Raw genomic sequence first — 25,629 nt, 5'->3', positions numbered from 1 at the left:
AGTTTATGTGACAAACTCTTATGTTTTCATCATTTTTTTGGGAGTGATTATCACATCCACAAGAAAACCTAAATCGCGCAAGAGAGAAGAATCTTTTTACCCATTCGCCAAGTGTACAAGTTAGGTGGCTCGACAACATATTCCTGTCATGTGACTCACATGCCGTCACCAGTGTCGTATAGAATATATCAGACGTGTTTTCCTGTGGAGGAATCGGTTGGCCTATGACCTTGCGATCAAATGTTTTCGGTTCCCATTGGAGAGGCACGTCCTTTCGTCTACTAATCGCACGGTTTTGCGGTGCGGTCGCAAAACACAGACACTAAACTTATTACAGTGAACAGAGACGTCAATGAACGAACGGACAGATCATAACTTTGCGAAAATAAAGAAAGTAAACTTTTCACTCGAGGGAAGACTTGAACCAAGGACCTCTCGGTCCGCAGCTGCTCACGCTAACCACGGGACCATGGCGCTCCTGGGCTCACACTATCCTTGATGTTGCCTATCTTGCGAATGGACTACTCAGTTTGTATATTTTGCTTACTTTTTTCACAACTTCTTCTTGTTTCCTCGGTTGATCTGTGTTCAGTTTTTCAAGGCCTATCTACTGTGCCAAAAATCCGAGGGGGGTGCGATGGGGAGGTTCCCTTGTAAGAATGAATGTTGTTAAAGTCGTAATTCGAATTAAAAATAAGCTGATTGGTCAAAACACCACTTTAATCGATAAATTGAGTTTGCTTATTAAAAGTACGAGAGGTGTCAGATCGGGAGTGGAAGTGATACATCGTCTGTGTATACCATCAATATAAGCAACGATTATGATCGGGTCTTTTCTGTATTTTCAGTTTTAATCGGCATAATAGATACATGTTTGCATTTTTTACTTTCAAGGAAATTCGTTGTACTTTTCCTTTTTAGTAAAGAAAGTTCAAGAATTGTACTTATTCAGTCCTTTCCCATTAGATACAAGCAACTAATGAATTTATTATCGTCTTCCTCATGTTCTCAGTAGGCGCTTTCAGTGCTCCGGCAATTTTCTACCAGGTATATTTCTTTTCAAATGGTTCAAATGTCTTTGAGCACTGTGGGACTTTACATCTGAGGTCATCAGTCCCCTAGAACTTAAAACTACTTAAACCTAACCAACCTAAGGACATCACACACGTCCATGCCCGAGGCAGGATTCGAACCTGCGACCGTAGCAGTCGCGCGGTTCCGGACTGAAGCGCCTAGAACCGCTCGGCCACCGCGACCGGCTATTTCTTTTCCTTCAGCATTTGTGTTGTGGATCTCTTGCATCTCAGAAGCACGTATGATTTTGTCTACACACCCTATTTTTCCATGTAATCTCCATGTCGTTCTATGGCCTTCCTCCAGCGCGAAACAAGGGCGTGTATGCCCTGTCGGTACCAATCCTTGTCCTCGTGGCGGAGAGTGATTCACTGTGTGAATCACCTCCTCATTGTCTTCAAAATGTCTTCCAGGAATGGCATCCTTTATTGGCCCAAACAAGTGGAAGACCGAGGGGATCAGGTGAGGACTGAAGGGTGGATGCGGTAACACTGTTCAAACCTGTTTTGCGATTTGTTCAGTAGTCCTCAGTAGAGATGGGCAAAACTGTTCTTTTCAGAGATTGGATCAGAACTGTTCACTCCCTGAAATGAATTAGCTGTTTTTCATGACTCACCACTCATTTACAAAAGAAAATAAATGAAAGGCACATTGCCCTTTAAACTTGGTTTATTCCAGTACTATACCTGTATTTTGATCTTATTTGATCCTATTTTGAAGTAACATAGATAATGAGTAAGAATTTTGTATTGTTTATTGAAATTTCCACGATATGACAAAGTTTTTGATTATTGATTTATTTTGCACTAGCGTGGTTTTTTGGGTGATCGGAAAATGTTGTAACTTGAGATTTACATTAACAATATATTTGGCTATAATGTATTAAAATTTCATTAACCTCATACAAATACATCGCAAGCCATATATTTTTCCTTTCGAAGACGCCTAAAATCGCAAAATCTGTACCAGAATAAGAAAAAAAAATATAAATTTGACTGTAAAACGAAAGTGCTGCATATAGCCTTACGCAGAATAAAACAAGGAAAATATTGGTGTATCACATTTTGCGATACGTTTATCGGTTCGCTCGTAATTAAAGCGTAAATTCGAGTGTCCATAATAAAAATCCTATAGTAAGAGTAGTCATCAGGAACCTAATCTAATCAGTTTAAACAAATAAAAATAAAATAAAAACAATTGATGTATACATAACATAATAATGTAATATACATAGCGGTATTACTATGAAGAACAATATCCAGTGGGGACAAACTCCGATGCAGAGGCGCTGAGTCGAGCAGGTCGAGCCGCGAGCTGTATTACTGCGTGAGCTGAGACCGCAGAGACCAGAGTGACACCAGAGTCGCTTTGCTCGACGCTCTGGCTAGAGTCGAGATGGTGGGGTGAGCGTTGAGCGGGCGAGTTCCGAGGGTGGGGGGAGCTCACCCGCTCCGAGACAAAAATTAATCGTCCGCTCCCTTGCGAGCAGGTTTTTGCAAGTAGTTCCTATGTTATCCGCTAGGTGGCTCTCTGTCCTGTTGCTGGCATCAACTGCCCAGAGGGCAGGACGTGCGACTGAAACGATCGCCGACAGAGTGCGATGCGAAGTTAAGCTGCGCCAGACACTGCACAGTGCACACGGCAGACGACGCACAGAGACGGCCCGGCATATGTGAAACACAAAATCCAATGGGGCACTGCACAATGCAGGCAGCCAAGGTAGAAGCAGGGCAGAGGCCGGCGCTGGCTGTGTTGTGTGGCGTGCACTGTGCTCTGACCAGCAGAGGCGCTGCTGATATGCTCCGTCTCTCTCTCTCTCTCTCTCTCTCTCTCTCTCTCTCTCTCTCTCTCTCTGCCTGGGAAACGTTTGGAGCTACCGTTCTTTTTTTCTGAATCACTGATTGTTCACTCCTTTGAAAGATTGAACTCTATGAATTAGTTCAAGAGCGGATCCCCCATCTCTAGTCCTCAGACGTGTGTGGAGTCGAGCGTTATCGTGTTGCAGCGTATTATCTCCTAGGTTGCTGTGGCACCGAAGTCGCCGATAGCGCGTTTTGAATTTTGTTAATGCTTCTGAATTAATGGTACCGCCTCTTGGCATCATTTTAATGAGAATCACGCCTTCACAGTCCCAGATCGTGACCTTACCTGCGGTAGCAGTTGCTTTGAATTTTTTCTTCTGTGGGGAGGAGGAATGGCGCCATTCCATCGACTGTTGTTTTCGTTCGGGCTCAAAATGACGAACCCAGGTTTCGTCACCTGTGACAGTCCGGGACAAGAAGGCCTCCCCCTCAGCTTACAAACGTTGCAACAAAGCAAGACAAATGTTTTTTCTGTGCGATTTGTGATCCACTGTTACAAACCACGGGACCAATCTTGCACATGCTTTTGGATATCCAATAGTGCAGATAATTGCATCCACACACCCTTTGCTGATTAGTAGATGCAGCGCCAACTGCCGAGTCGTAATGCGTCTGCTCTCGCGAATCACATCAACTCACTGCAACATCAGATGTGACAGCCGTGGATGGTCTCCCCGACCGCTGCAAATCGTGGAGCTCCGCCGAAACGCCTTCTGATGACCTCACCCTGCATGCCCAGCGACTAACTGTACTTCTGTGGACAACAGATGCTCTATAGACTTTGCACAAGCGTTTGTGAATATTCGCCACAGTGTCTTTCTCTGCAGCGATAAATTCAATGACGTCAAGTTGTTTGTAACGTACATAACCTGCGGACGCCATTTTGGAAGTATTCTGCAGCTATGCTATCTGTCAGAAGTGACTGAAACGTGGCGCACTCATTCAGGAGACTTCAAATAATTGATACGTAACGTTTCGCATTGGTAGCATTGTTTTCGGCTGAGAAAAAAAGTGTGTTGCTTTACTTTCTCGGCAACCTTCGTACTGTGCCCTTGTATGAGCAACGTTACATTCTCTTTGAACCACTGCATCGCTCACGCAACTCGTGTCAACAACATCAAAAGTAGGCAAAATAACAGACAAAAGCTTTCTATTCTGCTAGTGCCGAAGCGGATAGGTTCGCTGAAAGACCGACTACCAGCGGAACACGCGCGAATGCCTACCGAACACAGTCGAATACTGTTTATTCACGCGAGTTTACACCAGAGGAAAGTCGCGTTTGCTGTTGCTCGTTCGCATGTGTTCGCTTCGATGTAAAGAATGCATAGCACGTTAATCACGCGAGGTGGCGCAGTGGTTACTGGCCGTGCATTCGGGACGACAGCCGTTGAAATCTTTGTCCAGTCATCCAGATTTAGGTTTTCCGTGTCTTTCGATAAGGCCTGTTTTCTTCCCCCATCCTCCCTGCGTTCCTAATTTGTGCTCCGTCGCTAGAGAGCTCGTTGTCGACGGGAAGTTAAATTCTAATCTGCGCTTTTGCATTTCCTACTGTGCTTTGTTGATTAGTCGCTGCTGGAGTTCTGTCCTGCTTTTCTGTCCCTGTTTAACATCCATCGTTAAGCAAAATATCTCACTAGACTCATTTGGGGCTGTTGTATTGAACGGGCTCAAAAAATTCAGATTAAAAGTACCCGCCAGAAACTAGAGATAAACAGACATTGTCCGCTCACAGTGGGCGTGGCACGAAGCACATGCTGAGATTTCTCTGGGCAGAGTCCAGTTCACATGAATAGAAATTTAAAAAAAGGCCAGGTGCGAGTAGGACGGGCACTCTGAGGATCCCAAACAAACTTGGTTTTGGATATCCACGGTTTATCCATCCGGGAATCTAGAATCTCGACGATTTTTGTCAGTTGTCGACATCTATACAGGCATGACATCGATCGTGGGGATTCCAAGGCTCTCCAGATTCTTCTGAAGTCGAATAACAAATGGCAAAAATAAATGTTTTTTCGTATGATATAATTACAAATTCAAAATTTTCTGCATAATGAAACTTCGCTTGTTGCCAAATTTCATGATTCTGCGTCAGCGGGCAGTACCCTTTATATTTTGATGAGTGACTTTGTGAGTGTCGAAGTATATGACGTAAATGGCCGTATTTGTTGCTTGCATTGACTTAGAAGCTCCAATTGTTTATGTCACTAAGGGACCGTAGTCCTTCACCCTTATAATACGAAGAAGTTTTCCATAACGCGCGTTACTGGCGACGGTAGGGCGCCGGGGTATTACTGTATGTCCACCCGAAAAAAAATTTTTAATTGTTGTTGAAAACATACTGGTGTATAATTATGGTCCGGAAACAGAAAATACCTTTTATCACATACTTAGCAATGCCAGTGCACTTTCAATAATGAGCGCTACTGCGTTCATGACCAACATAAAAAAAATTATTAAAGATGTAAATTTCGTACATTGTTGTCGACTTCTACTCTTAACAAACTTGGTAAAGATATACTAATGTGTAAGAAAGGCACTGAACCTCGAAATATTGAATACGACATTCATTGGGGGAAAGTGGGATCTTCTACGTAGACGTAAATTCTTGGGTTAAGATTAACTGGAAAATTTAAAATGTATATGGAATCTGGTAGGATAATTCATTAAAAACAAATACTTTTCGAAATTTTAAAATATAAGGAAACCGACTAGATTAATTTTTTTTTTTTTTTTTTGAAAAGGTGGTCAGAAAGTACCCCTACCCCTCTCACTGGTATTGGGGAGGGTTAATATGCCACATAAATTTCGACAGACGGACAACGAAGTGACACACACACACACACACACACACACACACACACACAAATTATGTTCTTTGACTGCCTGTTCTAACACAATACAAAGAGTGATGCAATATAACCTTCCGAACTACCAACACTTTCAGAACTACTCAACGAGTGATTAAAACTTGAATGTTGGGGATGGGTGCAGGAATACCACTTCGCATGCTTATGAGAGTCCGTTTCGGAGTTTACCATTGCCTTTCTCTAACCGGTTAGAATTGTTAGGTGTGTAAACACTGAGGTGACATAAGTCATGGGACTTCCTTTTGCCCGACGCACAGTGGGTCAGAATCCCAAAAAGCTGGTCAAAATATAAGTAGTTGATCAATTTGTTCCAAACTTAGTATGTAACGGTTTACGGAGTTTCTGATTAAAAATATGATATCAAAATGTGAAAAAAACAAAATGGCGGACCCAAGATGGCAGGCTCTATGTACACTACTATCATTTTTTACGTATAAAAGTAATTTTTAGGGACTTATCGAGGTTACTGATGATGACAGAGTTCAAAAAATTTAAAAATGGTGGATCCAAGATGGCGGTCAAAATCTATGTCTTTTTATTTATTTATATATTTTTATTCATATAAAAGTCAGTATTTAGGGGTTATTGTAGTTAATGCTTAAAAAATAAAAATAAACCAAAAAAGTGGAAAACTCGAAGAAAGGACCAAATATAGGTTACAAGATGGTGTAAAATATTACAAAAAATTATTTCATTTTAATTACAATTATTTATTTTGTAAATTTTTTATAACTTAATTGACAAGTTTTCATTTTCTTATTCTGCCTTGTATTTTTTCACCTTGGATGGGCTTGAGAGTGTGACGTCTTTCACAATCTTCGCAGCAAATGGGTGCCCCGAAGATCGAAGATTCATTTGCGCGGCGAACGATAATTCGATAGGACTGAACTTCGTACGAATCTCCTCAGTTCTCCTTCTTTTAGACCTATCAGATAATGTTTCAAATTTTGTGACAGGTCGGCCTGTTGATGTAGTCACACTTGCAGGTTTCGAGTCAATCGGAATATATACTATTGTATTTAACCAGGTTTCGTTCTTCTTGAAAAAATATCCTTGTCGCCGAGTTGCTTCCTTATACTTGCTTCTTAACTTTGTTAACAAAATCGAAATGGTAGGCCTCATATCATAGGGAATTTTAATTGTATGTCCACTTTTTTCTGTCAACGACCTTTCCAAATGTTCTATGACCCCTTCCAAATCATTTGACAAATACTCTTTTGTTATTAGAAAAATATCTTTCCTCGAAAATCCGATTCTGGAATACGCTGGATCAGATGAAACTGAAATTAAAAAAAAAAAAAAAGAAATCTGTGTTACAATTTTCGTCATTTTTCTAATTATTTTATTCTTTACAATGCTTCTACGTGTCGATTGTAATTTCAATTGTACAAATAAAACTCATAATTAATTGATTCTACTGTCAATTTTGAAGATGTCTGAACAATGACATTTTGCAAGTGTCGCTTAAAACGTGGCTCAAAGCCAGAGTCGCAACTAGTCGCAGGATTTGAAGCTTAATTTACAAAGGTAATAATATATACTTGCGTACACAGCGCAAAAGAAAGCGGAATGTCGTGGAATTCGTAACTTATCTCTATTTTTTAAGCGCATTTTACGATTTTGTCATTCATTTCCCTGTAGTACGTTAATTGAAATGTAAACGTGCATAATTGATGATTTAATAGTGATATAACTGTTTTTTCACTAGTACATATCTCCTCGAACACATTCCATATTGAAAGTATTGGTTTCACTTGCACAAAACATAAATAACTTCCTTCAACAACACGACTGTTTTTGTAGCCTGGCCAGCTGCGCGCACGCTAGCAATGAACTGCCGCATTTGACCTGAGATATTACCGCACAAATGAACATCTGGTCGTCCGCACAGCTGGCATTCAGTTGTCCCAGCATTGCTGCTGCCAACCTGATAGTCCAAAATCCCCATCTTTAAACTTTTTTTTCCCTTTTTGGCCACGTTTTCAAGATTCTAGCCCACTGTGCGACGTAGTGCAGCAACCCGACTTGACATGGTCTCAATAAGCCGTTGGAGTCCTCTGCAGAAATACTGAGCCATGTTGCCTCCGTGCGTTGCAGTATTTTGTGCAAGAATCCCTCAGTTATGTCTCATAATTGTTCGATGCGATTCACGTCGGGCGATCTGGGTGGCCAAATCATTCACTCAAATTTTCCAGAACGTTCTTCAAACCGACCAGGTGTGTCCCAGTGACATGGCACATCTCATCCATAAAAATTCCATCCTTGATTGGGAGCACGAAGTCCATGAATGGCTGCAAATGGTCTCCAAGTAGCTGAACGTAACCATTTCCAGTCAATGATCGTCTGACTAGAACCAGAGGACCCCGTCGATTCCATGCAAACAGCCCACACCATTATGGTGCCACTTTCAGCTTGCACAGTGCCTTGTTGGCAACTCGGGTCTATGGTTTTGTGAGTAATGCGCCACGCTCTTACCCTACCTTCAGCTCTTACTAAAGGCCTGGCCAGACAGGATCCGGCCTGGCGCTGCGACGAACGGCGCAGCGGTGGGCCGGACCCGTCAGCGGCCAGGGACGCCACACAGGCAACGGCCGGCCGCAGCGACTCTTGATGCGTCAGCTGTTACACTGTGGAAGGGGCCGAAACCCATTATTAAGCTTGCAGAAACGAGAAGCTTGCACTAGCGATACGAAGTGGCACCAAGAAGAGGAGATGTCGGGTGTACGACATTGATAGCATGAGAGAAAGCTTAGTAGAATACCATCGTCTGTGTATTGATCTAGAGTCTGACGAAGATAGGTTCTTCAAATCTTTTCGTATGTCGCGAGAATGTTTCGAGGAAATGCATCGGCTGATAAAAATGTAGCACCGAGAAGTGCACAACGAACTGGAGAAAGCCAATTGATACAAGGCACAGACAAGCCGTTTGTTTGAGGTAAGTTTTACCGTTTGTGGCCTCTTTGTGCTTGAAATAGAAGTCATATAAATTATTCCATTTAAGTTTTGCTGTATCATATGAAAGGTTCGGCGGAAGAAAGTGCTATCCCACAACGTAGTTCCGAGTGGAGTGATAAATTCATCTGCAGTGTTTACGAATACAGTAAACGATAGTAACATCTAGTTCCGTATGTCCCGCTAGAGAGAACTTTCTACTTAATAGATTGCTTTGTTTCATTGTATTCATAACATTGTCATTGAATTTAAACAAACATATCTTTGGTCGTTAACTTATCTATTCGTTCTATCGGCATAATTGATTTTACTCTTTTCCAGATACTTGACTACAGGCGACAGTCACCAGACCATAGCCTTTTCTTTTCGGTTAGGACGTTCAACAGTCTCAGATATTGTGAAACAAGTGTGCCAGGCAATATGGACTGTTCTACAGCCCAAGTATTTACCTGCTCCTACAACAGAGATGTGGAAGAAATCTGAAGAAGGATTTATAGAACTGGGGGTTTCCGAACTGCCTTGGAAGCATAGACGGAAAGGCTATCAGGTTAAAATGCGCTAAGGATAGTGGATCCCAGTTCTTCTGTTACAAACAGTTCTTTTCGCTAGTTCTCCCGGCGATCGTTGATCCAGTTGACCGAGTTTACAGTAGTTGATATTGGAAGTTATGGACGTCACAGTGACAACACTATTCAGTTTTCTATCAAGAGTATATCGAGGACAAAAGTATTCTACCTCCAAATCAGGATCGCGTGTATCATACAAAAAGTTGTATTCTCTCAGCTCCTCTGTGTGTCCACGATGCATGCACTACGAGCTGCAAGACGAAAACCGCCTCACGCCGCTGCTCCTAGTGTGACAGCAGAGCAGTTGAATGCGCCAACAGAGGCAAGCAGCCGCTCCGGCTTGCGGCGAATCTGTAATCTGTGACAACCCGGCGGCGGCCGGTGCGGCAGGCCGGCTGCCGGTGCGTCAAATCCGCACACAGTGTGACCGCCGCCATACAATAACGAGCGACTCAACAGTGCGGCCTGCCGGCTGCGGTTCAAGGCCACAGGCCGGACGGCCAGGCCTTAACTGAAATCGGGACTCGTCTGACCCGGCCACGGTTTCCCAGTGGTCTAGGATCCAACTGATACGGTCACGAGCCCAGGAGAGGCACTCAGGCGATATCGTGCTGTTAGCAAAGACATTCGCGTCGGTCGCCTGCTGCTGTAGCCCGTTAACGACAAGTTTTGCCGCCCTGTCCAAACGGATACGTTTGTCGTACTTCCACATTGACTTACGTGGTTATTTCACGCAGTGTTGCTTATCTGTTAACACTGACAACTCTACGCAAACGCCACTGCACTCGCTCTTTAAGTGAAGGCAGTCGGCCACTGCGTTGTTCGTGGTGAGAGAGAATGCCAGAAAATTGGTTTTCACCTCACACTTTTAACACTGTGGATCTCTGAATATTGAATTCCCTAACAATTTTCGAAATGGAGTGTCATGCGTCTAGCTCAGAGTACTCGCACATTCATTATGTATATGCCCGTACTGGGAGATGTTTCATAATGGCTGTAGTCGCCGCAGTGTCTGTCCCTTCGGACATGCAAGCTTGTGCGAAGGAATATTGCATCGTATTTCTGAGCAATACAGGCACTGCAATATGGTATTACGTCGTATATAATAGGAAATGTGAAACGTCCTGTATATTGAAAGATGGGAACGCGGCTTTAGGTAAAGAAAACTTGGATGACATCGGAAGTTCACTGAGGCTTTTTGCGCATGATGCTGTAGTATATCGAGAGGTTGTAACAATGGAAAATTGTACTGAAATGCAGGAGGATCTGCAGCGAATTGACGCATGGTGCAGGGAATGGCAATTGAATCTCAATGTAGACTAGTGTAATGTGCTGCGAATACATAGAAAGAAAGATCCCTTATCATTTAGCTACAATATAGCACGTCACCAACTGGAAGCAGTTAATTCCATAAATTATCTGGGAGTACGCATTAGGAGTGATTTAAAATGGAATGATCATATAAAGTTGATCGTCGGTAAAGCAGATGCCAGACTGAGATTCATTGGAAGAATCCTAAGGAAATGCAATCCGAAAACAAAGGAAATAGGTTACAGTACGCTTGTTTGCCCACTGCTTGAATACTGCTCAGCAGTGTGGGATCCGTACCAGATAGGGCTGATAGAAGAGGTAGAGAAGATCCAACGGAGAGCAGTGCGCTTCGTTACAGGATCATTTAGTAATCGCGTAAGCGTTACGGAGATGATAAACTCCAGTGGAAGACTCTGCAGGAGAGACGCTTAGTAGCTCGGTACGGGCTTTTGTTGAAGTTTCGAGAACATACCTTCACCGAGGAATCAAGCAGTATATTGCTCGCTCCTACGTATATCTCGCGAAGAGACCGTGAGGATAAAATCAGAGAGATTAGAGCCCACACAGAGGCATACCGACAATCCTTCTTTCCACGAACAATACGAGACTGGAATAGAAGGGAGAATCGATAGAGATACTCAAGGTACCCTCAGCCACACACCGTCAGGTGGCTTGCGGAGTATCGATGTAGATGTAGATGTATGGACTCGTAATTTGTTTTTCATGTACTCTGAAATCCCCATCCGGGGAAGTTCGGCCGCCGAGTGCAAGTCTTATTTCAGTCGACGCCGCATTGGGCAACTAGCGTGCCGATGATGATGAAACTGATGATGAGAACAACACAACACCCAGTCCAGGAGCGGAGAAAACCTCCAAGCCGGCAGGGAATCGAACCCGGGCCTGCTGCATGGTAGGCAAGCACGTAACCACTTAGCTAAGCGTGCGGACACGGAAGACAGATAGTGTGCTTTAGCTCAGAGGAAATGCTTACATAGTGCAGTGCGTAGAACATTAGCTAACAGGATAGGGAAATGATCCCGATTTGGGAACGAAGACGCTGTATGTTTAATAATAACGAATTTGTATGTGGGAAAACGAGTGAGGTGCGGATTGGTACATAGAGCCGGTATCTGATGAAGCCGGGGTTCAAATCCCGGTCCAGTCATCCTGATTCGCATTTTCATCGTTTCCACTAGATCACTGCGTACAGCAGCCGAGACAGTTCTTTCAAAAAGCTCGCAACCTGTTTTTGCTCCATATTTGTCCAAGCAAGCTGTTTGTCCATTCTTTGCTTGCGGCACAAGTGGTGATTTACTTTGTGGCAGTCCCGAAGTAACAGAAGTAGTATTAATGGAACTAAACGCTGGAGTGGACTGCAGTAGTACAAAGCAGGTCAGTAGTGGATTCCCGAACAACGGTAAATACACTTTTTGTGTGACAAGTTATATTATATGTCGATGTGTGTGGATGCCTGAAGCACCAGTGAGTCCCACTATTACTTGCCAGAGTACCAGATTTCGTCTGTGAAACCTGGTGGAGTTGGGGAACCGGAGCACTGATATTGTTCATCCTCTTACAAGAGAATGCTCCTTCCTTTATGGAAGACTCGACCTCTAGGAGACAGAACAGCAGGTCCTGACGAAATTTCAAGGAAAGTTTGGGAAGTGCATTTTCTTATCAATCAAATGCCCCGCCCTCTGCTGCACTGCAGGATGTTGTGACAGAAGATCAAGAAACAATGCAGTGAAGACAACTGTGGTCAACAGTTACGGCAGACGAACAGCAACGTCGGACAACTGGGGATCGTGACACCACCACAAGAGTGGAAACGCGGCCGTGTGCCGTATCTTTCCAACCAAGAAGCAAGAACCCCGGTGAACTGGGTGGGCATGCGGCCACACTTCACCGGAAGCATCGATGTTCCCTCAGACCAGGGAAGTTGTCCTCTGCAAGCAGAGAGGCGACAGACAAAGGAAGAGGCAGATGCAAACACAGCGGACTCCGCAGCGCCCAAGGAACTGGATCCTACGGATCGAGGAGCGATGGAGTGCATTATAAATGAGGCAGACATGAACTGACGTTGTTTTAATAATAGTAGACGTAGTTAGATTTTGTACAAGTGTAGCTTTTATTAATGGTAGAATTAGGTATGGTCATGGGAAGTAGCATTATGTTGGATTAATTAATATTGCCTGTGGCCGAAATTAAATTAATAACTGCACATAACAGGGTGAAGGACCGTACGTAGAAGTCATTGGACTTGATCTATGGTAAAAAAGTGTTGTATATTCTAAGCTGATACACTCCACGTAAAACTTGCCTGAAATTTTGACCTCAGAACTGACCATAGCAAATGCTGCATTGTAGCTCCGAATATTACTGAAATAGTTCTTTGATTTCTCTTTAATTGTTCGGTCATTTGAAGCGATCTGGCGATACAGTGCGTTGTAGTATAAATTTTGTTTTTACGGCCGAATTAACTTCTCTCTTATGGCACCACAATGTGAATGCCGTTGATTCACGTAAAGTAACCTAAGATGCGAAATGTTTTGCATTACAAGATCTCTACTGTTAATTCATCAAACCGCAATTATAGCTCTCAAAATTATTTTGAGTTACCTTCAGTCCACATTTATATATCGCATCTTTCAAAACAACATTAGAATTATCATTATTAGTGTCCACAATATTCCTATTACTTTACCTACGCAAAAAAATGTCAAATTGTCTCTGTAGCTCTTTTTATTTGTCCGATCCACTGGTGTTCTTCTTCGACGCATTGCCTAAAACAGACGTAGTTTGCGAACAGTAAGGGAAGTCGTAGCTATTCAAAATGAAGAAATCGAAAATTATGAACTTACTTCAGATTCTGTGATAACGGCGGCAAATGAAGACAAAGTTAGTTCCGCTTACTTTTTGGACAAAAGTAAGTGAAACAATGATGACCCTAGACAACGTTCAGTCTCTGTTGCCCCCGGTGGCTTCGTTACTAAGATGTTTTGTTTTCCACTGCTGACAACATCGACTTAGCAGTTGGCATTGTCAACTGCCCTGTATACGTGTGTTACTGCAAATTAATCATCTGCTCTATTTAAGCATGAACTTCTGAGAATGCGATTTCACGAAGCGTTCTTAGTTCCCTGTGTCATTTCTACGTATCCTTTTAGCTCTCTCAACCGCTACGTGCACACACGTTTTTTTTTCACATCTATAGCAAAGTACATTTTGAATTACGTAAGTTTTATTGTACTCATCTTGATGATGATGATGATGATGATGATGAAGTCCCATACTCCGTGACGGAGCGTAGGGGAACGATGCGGGAGACCCGCACCGCCGTACTAGGCAATGTCCTAGTGGAGGTGGTTTGCCATTGCCTTCCTCCAACCGTAATGGGGATGAATGATGATGATGAAGACGACACAACAACATTCAGTCATCTCGAGGCAGGAAAAATCCCTGACTCCGCCGGGAATTGAACCCGGGACCCCGTGCTCGGGAAGCGAGAACGCTACCACGAGACCACGAGCAGCGGACAACTCATCTTATAATTGATATTAAAAATCGATACTTCAGTTTTTGACGCTCACATATAATGATTATACAGTTACTTGCTGATGGGTAGAAAAAATTATTGTAGATAGTAATAATTTGTGTAAGAATACAGCTTGTGTTTAAATTGTAGGTAACAGGCTATAATGTAATAAATAAATAAGTAAATAAATAAATTTCCTTTTTTCACTTCTTCTGCGTCATTGACCTTGACTTCGAAGCTCGCCCTCGCATCTACTCCATACCATTATTGTCGACTGAGATTGCGCAGTGGTCTTTCCACTGGGCTAGTGGTCCGCGTCCAGTCAACTAGATTTAGGTTTTTCACTGTTTCTGGAAGACGATTGTGGCAAAAACTGGAATTTCTGCTTTTCCTTACCTAGTCTTCCCAAATCTGATCTCGAGCTTCGTCCACAATTATCTCGACATCGACGGTCCATTAACCCGTAATCTTTCGTCCTCCAGTTATCGATGTTTTCTTTAGCCTCGTATCATAGAGACTTAATTGTTGTCCTTCCGTCATCCGAGCAGTTGGTGTTTTGCTGCTAAAATATGCTCTCTTAGCTTCTGACAGGCTACTCTTAATTTCGATTTCACAGCTGTTACTAATATGTTAAAGAAAGATGCTTTGCTGGTATTTAAAACTGTCATTTCTTTCGAATGTCTGTTTATTTAAATGATATTCGTTGTGTTCATACAGTGTCGGTCGTAATTACCGGCACAGGGGCTGATGAAGTGACTTTTTCCGTTTGTGGGGCTATTCGTTTTCACACCATTTATTCTCCGAAAGTTAGCTGCGAAATTTCGAAATTGATACAGGCCAAACAAAAGTGTTAACTTTCTACTGAAATGTGTTTTTTTGTTTCTTTGAGGAAGAATCATGACCTCTCCCTTCCTGAACTCGCATCTGGCCCTCCAGTACCTATCTAAGCAATGCATTTCAGCATTTATAAAGGGGTGGAGGGACTTAAAATACCAAAAATGTCTACAGAATTGATGGAAAACATTAGCCTGACAAGCCTGGAATTTGAACAACTAAATAATTGTACTCCTCATTTTAGGAAAAACTATGGCATCTTAACTGAACGCCTTTGTTCGTGGCTTCAAACGACCATGTATCAATCATTTATATTTTCCGTTGGCGCCTAAATCTTTTGAGATGAGTGCTAGGAAGTTTCCTTTGGAAAGGGACATGGCTCGATTTCTTATCCCTTCTTGAGTTACGCTGAGTTTCTAAAGATCTTGTCACAAATAGGATGCTAAACACTAATCTTCCTTCGTTTTGGTGGTTCCACATGTTCGTAAAGGAAGGCGGGTCTACACGCTACTGCTATCACAGCAGTAACAGATAAACTATTCTCTACAATTCCCACATGATCAAAGTCAACATAGCTATCGTGACAGATATTCTGCAAGACATTTCTTTCTGTAACATTGTTACCGTATGTCAATTAGTAGTGGATCAGTCAGTTATTGGCTCTATCCTCCCAGGGTCGGCGAATACTAAAGGTATCACCGGGAAGCCTCAGCGAACATTTTGCCTCTAACAAAATTTGTTCCCCATGTTGTGATCTGTTAACCCTAGACATTTGGTGACTAACCCTGCACACTACCTCTCATCTGCTGCCTTAGAAACGTTTATGAAAACTGCACAATCAGCTGCCACACATATATTTACGCACAGTGGCAGAGAATTTGAATTCTAAGAATATATTTCAGTGATGCTACTTGTTGGCCATCTCTGTTGTTTTTGTTTTGTGGAAGGAGACCAGACAGCGAGGTCATCGGTCTCATCGGATTAGGGAAGGATGGGGGAGGAAGTCGGCCGTGCCCTTTCAAAGGAACCATCCCGGCATTTAGGGAAATCACGGGAAACCTAAATCAGGATGGCCGGACGCGGGATTGAACCGTCGTCCTCCCGAATGCGAGTCCAGTGTCTAACCACTACGCCACCTCGCTCGGTCGGCAATCTCTGTTGTTACTTAATTGGCCGTAAGAGATTGAAGCGCAGTCCTAACTTAATGAACTATGTTTACTACTATTATTACTCTATAAAGCCAAGTGTAAATGCACAGTTATTGTGCTTTTATCTAGAGTTGGAATCTGAGCGACTTCATTGAAACTGAAAGAACAAATGTCTACGTTAAGTGTGTTTTAAAAGCTCTGTTTACACATTTGCTTATTTTTCTATCCATTCCATCCTGTTCTGCTTTTGCTCTTTCCTTGTGGATCTCGAGTTAAAAATACAGATTCTAGAAAAGTATAACATTCTCTCCAATTACTCATTTAGCATTACAAGGTACTGTGTACAAAAGAAGCAGGTACCCCCACAATCTGTTGAATATCTTCATTAACTGTACTTGTTAATTTGCTTGTGTATTTAAAGCAGCATTTATCTTTTTCTTTCAGGAGACAACTTGCAGACTACGCCTTTGGATCGTTCGTACAAAGCACAAGTACTTGCTCATTACCCAGACAATGTTCCTTGGAATCCATTTGATGAAAATGCTGTTTGCATGGTAAGAATTTCCTACCTATTTAGAAATCACTGGTTCATAAATTAAAATTTTGCAGACACGGCACATATGCTAACTGAATCCGTTTTACACATTTTTAGAATTGTTAATCAATGACTTAGCGAGAATGGAAAAAAGCAATTTACAAGCTTTACGTAAAGTTAAAAAGTTTCTTAAAAAATCTTTTAATAGTCAAGATTTCCAGTAATTAATATCAAGTGATGACTACGAGGGTAATCCAAAAGTAAGGTCGCCAAATTTTTTATAAGTACATAGGCCTGTTTATTTCAACTGTGGTTTACATCAGTTTACAACTTGAACATTTAGCTATTTTTCGACATAATCACCATTTCTGTCGATGCATTTTTGTAGACGTTGTGGCAGTTTTTGTATGCCCATGTCATACCGGCTTGCCGCCATGCTGTTCAGAAATCTATGAACCTCTTCTTTCATCTCGTCGTCGGAGCTGATTCACTTTCCGGCCAAATGTTCTTTTAACCTAGGGAACAGGTGATAGTGACTGGGCGCCAAGTCAGGACTATTAGGGTGGGTGGTTGATTATGTTCCACTGAAACTGTTGCAGGAGAACAACGGTTTGCCGAGCGATGTGTGGGCGAGCGTTGTCATGGAAAATGTGTACGCCCTTGCTCAACATTCCTCTTTTCCCGTTTGAGTTTTTTCAGGGTCTCACAGTACCTGTCAGCGTTAATTGTGGTCCCAGCGATTCAGCTCCGACTGGGAGGTGAAAGAAGAGGTTCATAGATTTCTGAACAGCATGGCGGCAAGCCGGTATGACATGGACATACAAAAACTGCCACAGCGTCTACAAAAATGCATCGACAGAAATGGTGATTATGTCGAAAAATAGCTAAATGTTTAAGCTGAAAACTGATGTAAACCATTGTAGAAATAAACAGGTCTATGTACTTATAAAAAAATAGGAGACCTTACTTTTGGGATTTCCTCGTAGTTTCAGCTGATTACACAGCCATCTTTTCATGGGTTATAAAAACAGATCTAGTGTTGCGTCATAGAATGAGGTTAACCCACAACGCCTGCGTAGACGCTCATTTAAGAGAGGTCTCAATAAAAATAATGGCGTATATCACTGCGATAAAAGAGGGGGGGGGGGAGATTACTGTTTAACGTCCCGTCGACAACGAGGTCATTAGAGACGGAGCACAAACTCGGATTATGGAAGGATGGGGAAGGAAATCGGCCGTGCCCTTTCTGAGGAACCATCCAAGCATTTGCCTGAAGCGATTTAGGGAAATCACGGAAAACCTAAATCAGGATGGCCGGACGCGGGATTGAACCGTCATTTTCCCGAATGCGAGTCCAGTGTGCGATAAAAGAAAAGGTACTCAAGACCCTACTTGCGGACTTGAATACCTATTATTTTATCACGGTGGTTTATGCCATTATTTTTACTGACATCCCTCTCTTAAGGAGTGTCCAATCAGACTTGTGGCGTAGCCTCATTTTACGTGCAGACACTGCACATGTTTTTATAATTAATTTTTCGAGATATGTATTTCCATCCAGCTACGTGAAAATACGATGCATTTGAACAGTTTCCTAGAACAGTGAAAGCACAATTTCATAGTACTCTGCTACTAAAGGAAAGTTTCTATTCGTATTGTCAGCAGGGGCCCAGTGCAAATGCATAACTCTGAGAACAGGCTTTCATATGGCTGTGAAACAGTGATGATGCGAACAACAATAATGATTATGATATGTTTTAGAGTCCTTTTGAAATTTTATTTAATGTTCTTTTGCAACTACAAATTAATGTAGCCAGTTGTCAGTTACTATGACTGGTTGTAGTAGTTTGTAGTTTTAGTTGATATTCGTAACAGACATGGTCAAGCCTTAACATAAAATACTCTTAACTGAAAAAAAAATCACAACACCCAGAAGGAGCTGTGCGACATAAACGAAAATTGGTTGGCGAGTTTCTACATTTGAAAGATATCTTTACAAATTTGCCCCAGTCGCATTGAAAGTGAGGTTTGCAGTGTTACTATGAGGATACAAATCAGCTTTGCTTTAAATACACCGTGCAACGGTCGTGATTGTTAGTGATGTACTGTAGTGGTGTACTGATGTTAGTCAGTAACGCCTTTAAGGCGACGAAGACTATCAGCACCGCACTGAGTTTGAAGGAAGTCGTCTAATAGGACTACGAGAAGCCGGATGTTCCTCCCGCGATTCTGCAGAAAGATTTGGCAGGAATGTAGCCACTGTACTCGTACATGATTGGTGGCAGCGGTGGCCACGAGAAATGTGCGGCCATAAGAACAGGCTCTGGGTGGCCACGTGGCACGACCGAGAGGGAAGACGCATCGTGTGCGGCGTATGTCTCTGGCGCATTGTACCGCATCTGCAGCAGCAACTCGAGCAGCAGTTGGCACCACAGTGACATAACGAACTGTTACAAATCGGTTACTTCAAGGGCAGCTCTGACAAGGGGTGGCCGCCAATTGTGAAATTCAGATTCGATTCATACTGCGCATAATAAAAGCTCATGGCCAGAGGTGTAATGTGGCAAAGCACCAAGATGCACTTCTCAGCCGTTGTCGAGAAAATCGACAGTTAAAAGAAACCGTTGCAGTGAAATACTCTCTACGATTAATAATTTTCTACAGCGTCGTGGTGCAGCAGTAAGCGCTCGGGTTCGTAATCCGAAGGTCGCGGGATCGAATCTCGCGCCATGCAATTTATTTTTATTATTAGTTTTTTGTAATTAAAAATATAATTATATATATATATATATATATAACTATTAATGAATTGTTTATGCATGTTGGTGAAGGCGGATCGCTGTCCAATTGTACCGCCTCCATATTTCCGTTTTTTTTTAACAGGGTGTACCAAAGCTCTCCCGTCCGCACTGATTTTCGACGATGTTATAAGTTGCGCTAGGGACCGCATCTACCTTCTTTCGAAGTTAGCACGCAACTACGCTGTTATGCGGCGGCTCGTTTCGGCCCATTCAACATCTGTCCTTCAAGTGTAACGAGCGAGTAACGGAGTTTATATTTCATACCTGCCGCAGCAAATTTGTGTTCGTGGGGTCTCTATTCTAATTCGAACGTTTGACTTACCGTTTCTACGTCTTCCGTTAACTATACGTGGTTAACATTATGAAGACAATTAATAACATTTGTGAAATAGAACTTTATTTGCGGGAAACATAATGATATTCGAAGTCGCCAGTTTTTCCACGACAAACGACTTTCAACAACTTATTATATGCATAATTGTTGCAACTGATTGCCGAGAATTATATATATATATATATATATATATATATATATATATATATATATATATATATTTGAACTACAAAAAACAAATACTAAAAAAAAAAGGTTGCATGACGCGAGATTCGATCCGGCGACCTTCAGATTACAAACCCGAGCGCTTACAGCTGCGCCACGACGCTGTAGAAAATTATTAATCGTAGAGAGTATTTCACCGCAACGGTTTCTTTTAACTGTCGATTTTCTCGACAACGGCTGAGAAGTGCATCTTGGTTCTTTGACACATTACACCTCTGGCCTTGAGCTTTTATTATGCGCAGTATGAATCGAATCTGAATTTCACAATTGGCGGCCTCCCGTTGTGAGCCAGACGCGCTGTAGCGTGCATTCCAGCGACTCGGAACCACCGGCATTTGCCACTTCACTGGCGTCAAGCGTGAGGTCATTGGAGGGGAGGATGGAGGTCTGTCGTCTTTGCTGATAAAAGCTAGTTGTGCCTCGGTGCAGTGATGACTGTGTTTTCGTTACGAGGAGGCCAGTTTAGGGCCAGCAACCAACCTGTCTGCATGCTAGACACACTGGACCTACACCTGCAGTTGTTGTCCGGGACGCGATTTCGTGTGCCAGCAGTGGCACTCTCGTGGTTATCCCACGCACTCTTAATGCAAAACAATATTCCAGGGAGTGTTTTCCAAAAGGATAACGCTCTCCCACGTACCACCGTTGTAACCCAACATGGCTCTGTTGCCTCGGACTCCTAGACCACCAGATCTGTCTCCACTTGAGTTCATATCGGTCATCATCAGACAATTCAACCAGAAACAGCATTGACCGTCCCTGTACTGACCGACGAAGTACAACAGGCAAGGAACTCTACCCCACAAACATATATCCAGCACCCTTACAACATAACGCATACACGTCTGCACGCTACCATTCAACGGTCTGGCGGCTACACTGGTTATTAATGTGCCGACATTTCACATTTGCGTTGGCTTATCCCGCGATAACGTTAACTCGTTGCCTTGCAGTGTTAATAACTTAAATATTGCCTAGAAAAATACACTACTGGCCATTAAAATTGCTACACCACGAAGATGACGTGCTACAGACGCGAAATTTAACCGACAGGAAGGAGATGCTGTGATATGCAAAAGATTAGCTTTTCAGAGCATTCACACAAGGTTGGCGCCGGTGGCGACACCTACAACGTGCTGAATGAGGAACGTTTCCAACCGATTTCTCATACACAAACAACAGTTGATCGGCGTTGCCTGGTGAAACGTTGTTGTGATGCCTCGTGTGAGGAGGAGAAATGCTTACCATCACGTCTCCGCCTTTGATAAAGGTCGGATTGTAGCCTATCGCGATTGCGGTTTATCGTATCGCGACATTGCTGCTCGCGTTGGTCGAGATCAAATGACTGTTAGCAGAATATGGAATCGGTGGGTTCAGGAGGGTAATACGGAACGCCATGCCGGACCCCAACGGCCTCGTATCACTAGCAGTCGAGATGACAGGCATCTTATCCGCGTGTCTGTAACGGATTGTGCAGCCAGGTCTCGATCCCTGAGTCTACAGATGGGGACGTTTGCAAGACAACAACCATCTGCACGAACTGTTCGACGACGTTTGCAGCAGCGGTTACCCTTGACGCTACATCACAGACAGGAGCGCCTGCGATGGTGTACTCAACGACGAACTTGGGTGCACGAATGGCAAAACGTCATTTTTTTTCGCATGAATCCAGGTTCTGTTTACAGCATCATGATGGTCGCATCCGTGTTTGGCGATATCGCGGTGAACGGACATTGGAAGCGTGTATTCGTCATCGCCATACTGGCGAATCACCCGGCGTGATGGTATGGGGTGCCATTGGTTACACGTTTCGGTCACCTCTTGTTCGCATTGACGGCACTTTGAACAGTGGACGTTACATTTCAGATGTCTTAACGACAGAAAATGTTCGACTGCTGCCCTGGCCAGCACATTCTCCAAATCTCTCACCAATTGAAAACGTCTGGTCAATGGTGGCCGAGCAACTGGCTCGTCACAATACGCCAGTCACTACTCTTGATGAACTGTGGTATCGTGTTGAAGCTGCATGGGCAGCTGTACCTGTACTCGCCATCCAAGCTCTGTTTGGCCTCAATCCCCAGGAGTATCAAGGCCGTTATTACGGCCAGAGGTAGTTGTCCTGGGTACTGATTTCTCAGGATCTATGCATCCAAATTGCGTGAGAATGTAATCACATGTCAGTTCTAGTATAATATATTTGTCCAATGAATACCCGTTTATCATCTGCATTTCTTCTTGGTGTAGCAATAATGGCCAGTAGTATATATTCCCAAAATTTCATTACTTTAACTGTCATTCGGTGTTCGTTTTTTTCCGTCAGTGTATTTGCATTTCAAGTTATATTATTAATCTTAATTTCTGGCAATCTTTGTAATAGGTTACATAATTTATAAGGTTTTTTTGGCCTGTCATTAAAGGTGGTGAGAGAGAGAGAGGGGGGGGGGGGAGAGGGGTAGAAAGGAAGAGGAAAGGAGGACTCATCGGGACTTCATGCGGAATCAGCAGACCAGTGAAAATGTGTGGCGGAGCAGGACTCGAACCCAGGTTTTCCTGCTTACTAGGCAGCTGCGTTAACCAGAATACCATCCAGTCACAGCGTTTACCGAAAATGTGCGGACTGTCTCGGCACGCTCCCCAGCTGACCCACACTCCCACCTTGTGCCACCTCTCCGTAGTCACCTTCCATGTCCTCCATATTCGCTAATTTTAGATTGCCACTGGAAGTCGCACGTAAATGTTCGAAAGAACAGATACCACGCATCCATATGATTGATTCGCCTCGATGGAACGTGAATCTACAACATTTAATGCGGGTGCACATTTACGTTCGACTTACAGCGGCAATCTAAAATTACCGGGCATGGAGGACATGAATGGGGCTGCAGACGGGTGGAGCAAGGTGGGAGTGTGGTCCAGCCGGGAGCGTGCCGAGACAGTCCGAACAATTGCGATGAACACTGTGCCCGTTGGTACCGTGGTTAACGCAACTGCCTAGTAAGCAGGAGGTCTCGGGTTCGAGTCTTGCTCTGGCACATATTTTCACTTATCGCATCAGATTCTGCATAAAGCCCCGATGCAACTGATGTCATCAGTTCCATTCCTTTCCTTTGCTCCTCCTCCCCCCCCCCCCCACCTCCGCTTAGATTAAGTATTGCATAAGCTTAGGGTTATAAATACAAAATCAAATAGGGGTAATGCAGGAGTAGGTTTAATAATGAATAAAAAAATAGGAGTGCGGGTAAGCTACTACAAACAGCATAGTGAACCTATTATAGTGGCCAAGATAGATACGAAGCCCATGCCTACTACAGTAGTACAAGTTTATATGCCAACTAGCTCTGCAGATGACGAAGAAATTGAAGAAATGTATGCTGAGATAAAAGAACTTATTCAGGTAGAGAAGGGACACGAAAATTTAATAGTCATGGGTGACTGGAATTCGACAGTAGGAAAAGGGAGAGAAGGAAACATAGTAGGTGAATATGAATTGGGGCTAAGAAATGAAAGAGGAAGGCGTCTGGTAGAATTTTGCACAGAGCATAACTTAATCATAGCTAACACTTGGTTCAAGAATCATAAAAGAAGTTTGTATACATGGAAGAATCCTGGAGATACTAAAAGGTATCAGATAGGTTATATAATGGTAAGACAGAGATTTAGGAACCAGGTTTTAAATTGTAAGGCATTTCCAGGGGCAGATGTGGATTCTGACCACAACCTATTGGCTGTGAACTGCAGATTGAAACTGAAGAAACTGCAAAAAGGTGGGAATTTAAGGAGATGGGACCTCGATAAACTGAAAGAACCAGAGGTTGTAGAGAGTTTCAGGGAGAGCATAAGGGAACAATTGACAGGAATGGGGGAAAGAAATACAGTAGAAGAAGAATGGGTAGCTCCGAGGGATGAAGTAGTGAAGGCAGGAGACGATCAAGTAGGTAAAAAGACGAGGGCTAATAGAAATCCTTGGGTAACAGAAGAAATATTGAATTTAATTGATGAAAGGAGAAAATATAAACATGCAGTAAATGAAGCAGGCAAAAAGGAATACAAACGTCTCAAAAATGAGATCGACAGGAAGTGCAAAATGGCTAAGCAGGCATGGCCAGAGGACAAATGTAAGGATGTAGAGGCTTATCTCACTAGGGATAAGATAGATACAGCCTACAGGAAAATTAAAGAGACCTTTGGAGAAAAGAGAGCCACTTGTATGAATATAAAGAGCTGAGATGGAAACCCAGTTCTAAGCAAAGAGGGGAAAGCAGAAAGGTGGAAGGAGTATATAGAGGGTCTATACAAGGGCGATGTACTTGAGGACAATATTATGGAAATGGAAGTCGATGAAGATGAAATGGGAGATACGATACTGCGTGAAGAGTTTGACAGAGCACTGAAAGACCTGAGTCGAAACAAGGCCCCGGGAGTAGACAACATTCCATTGGAACTACTGACGGCCTTGGGAGAGCCAGTCCTGACAAAACTCTACCATCTGATGAGCAAGATGTACGAGACAGGCGAAATACCCTCAGACTTCAAGAAGAATATAATAATTCCAATCGCAAAGAAAGCAGGTGTTGACAGATGTGAAAATTACCGAACTATCAGTTTAATAAGTCACATCTGCAAAATACGAACGCGAATTATTTACAGACGAATGGGAAAACTGGTAGAAGCGGACCTCGGGGAAGATCAGTTTGGATTCCGTAGAAATGTTAGAACACGTGAGGCAATACTGACCTTACGACTTGTCTGAGAAGAAAGATTAAGGAAAGGCAAACCTACGTTTCTAGCATTTGTAGACTTAGAGAAAGCTTTTGACAATGTTGACTGGAATACTCTCTTTCAAATTCTAAAGGTGGCAGGGGTAAAATACAGGGAGCGAAAGGCTATTTACAATTTGTACAGAAACCAGATGGCAGTTATAAGAGTCGAGGGGCATGAAAGGGAAGCAGTTGTTGGGAAGGGAGTGAGACCGTGTTGTAGCCTCTCCCCGATGTTATTCAATCTGTATATTGAGCAAGCAGTAAAGGAAACAAAAGAAAATTTGGTGTAGGTATTAAAATCCATGGAGAAGAAATAAAAACTTCGAGGTTCGCCGATGACATTGTAATTCTGTCAGAGACAGCAAAGGACTTGGAAGAGCAGTTGAACGAAATGGACAGTGTCTTGAAAGGAGGGTATAAGATGAACATCAACAAAAGCAAAACGAGGATAATGGAATGTAGTCGAATTAAGTCGGGTGATGCTGAGGGAATTAGACTAGGAAATGAGACACTTAAAGTAGTAAATGAGTTTTGCTGTTTGGGGAGCAAAATAACTGATGATGGTCGAAGTAGATAGGATATAAAATGTAGACTGGCAATGGCAAGGAAAGCGTTTCTGAAGAAGAGAAATTTGTTAACATCGAGTATAGATTTAAGTGTCAGGAAGTCGTTTCTGAAAGTATTTGTATGGAAGTGAAACATGGACAATAAATAGTTTGGACAAGAAGAGAATAGAAGCTTTCGAAATGTGGTGCTACAGAAAAATGTTGAAGATTAGATGGGTAGATCACGTAACTAATGAGGAGGTATTGAATAGGACTGGGG

General features: G+C 42.9%; 1 protein-coding gene across 1 annotated transcript in view; it reads left to right on the top strand.

Annotated features, from left to right (window-relative positions):
• The window catches only part of LOC126251326 (DENN domain-containing protein 5B), a 524,570-nt gene that overhangs the window by 368,160 nt on the left and 130,781 nt on the right, over positions 1-25,629 (top strand). Inside the window, exon 2 of the mRNA XM_049951665.1 lies at positions 16,594-16,703. Within this exon, the coding sequence (XP_049807622.1) occupies positions 16,594-16,703 (110 nt within the window). The remainder of the gene's footprint in view (positions 1-16,593; positions 16,704-25,629) is intronic.

This window comes from Schistocerca nitens, chromosome 4, assembly GCF_023898315.1.
Source record: "Schistocerca nitens isolate TAMUIC-IGC-003100 chromosome 4, iqSchNite1.1, whole genome shotgun sequence".
Lineage (NCBI taxonomy): Eukaryota > Metazoa > Arthropoda > Insecta > Orthoptera > Acrididae > Schistocerca > Schistocerca nitens.
Note: the sequence above shows the minus strand (reverse complement) of the source record. Positions and strands in the feature narration are given on the sequence as shown.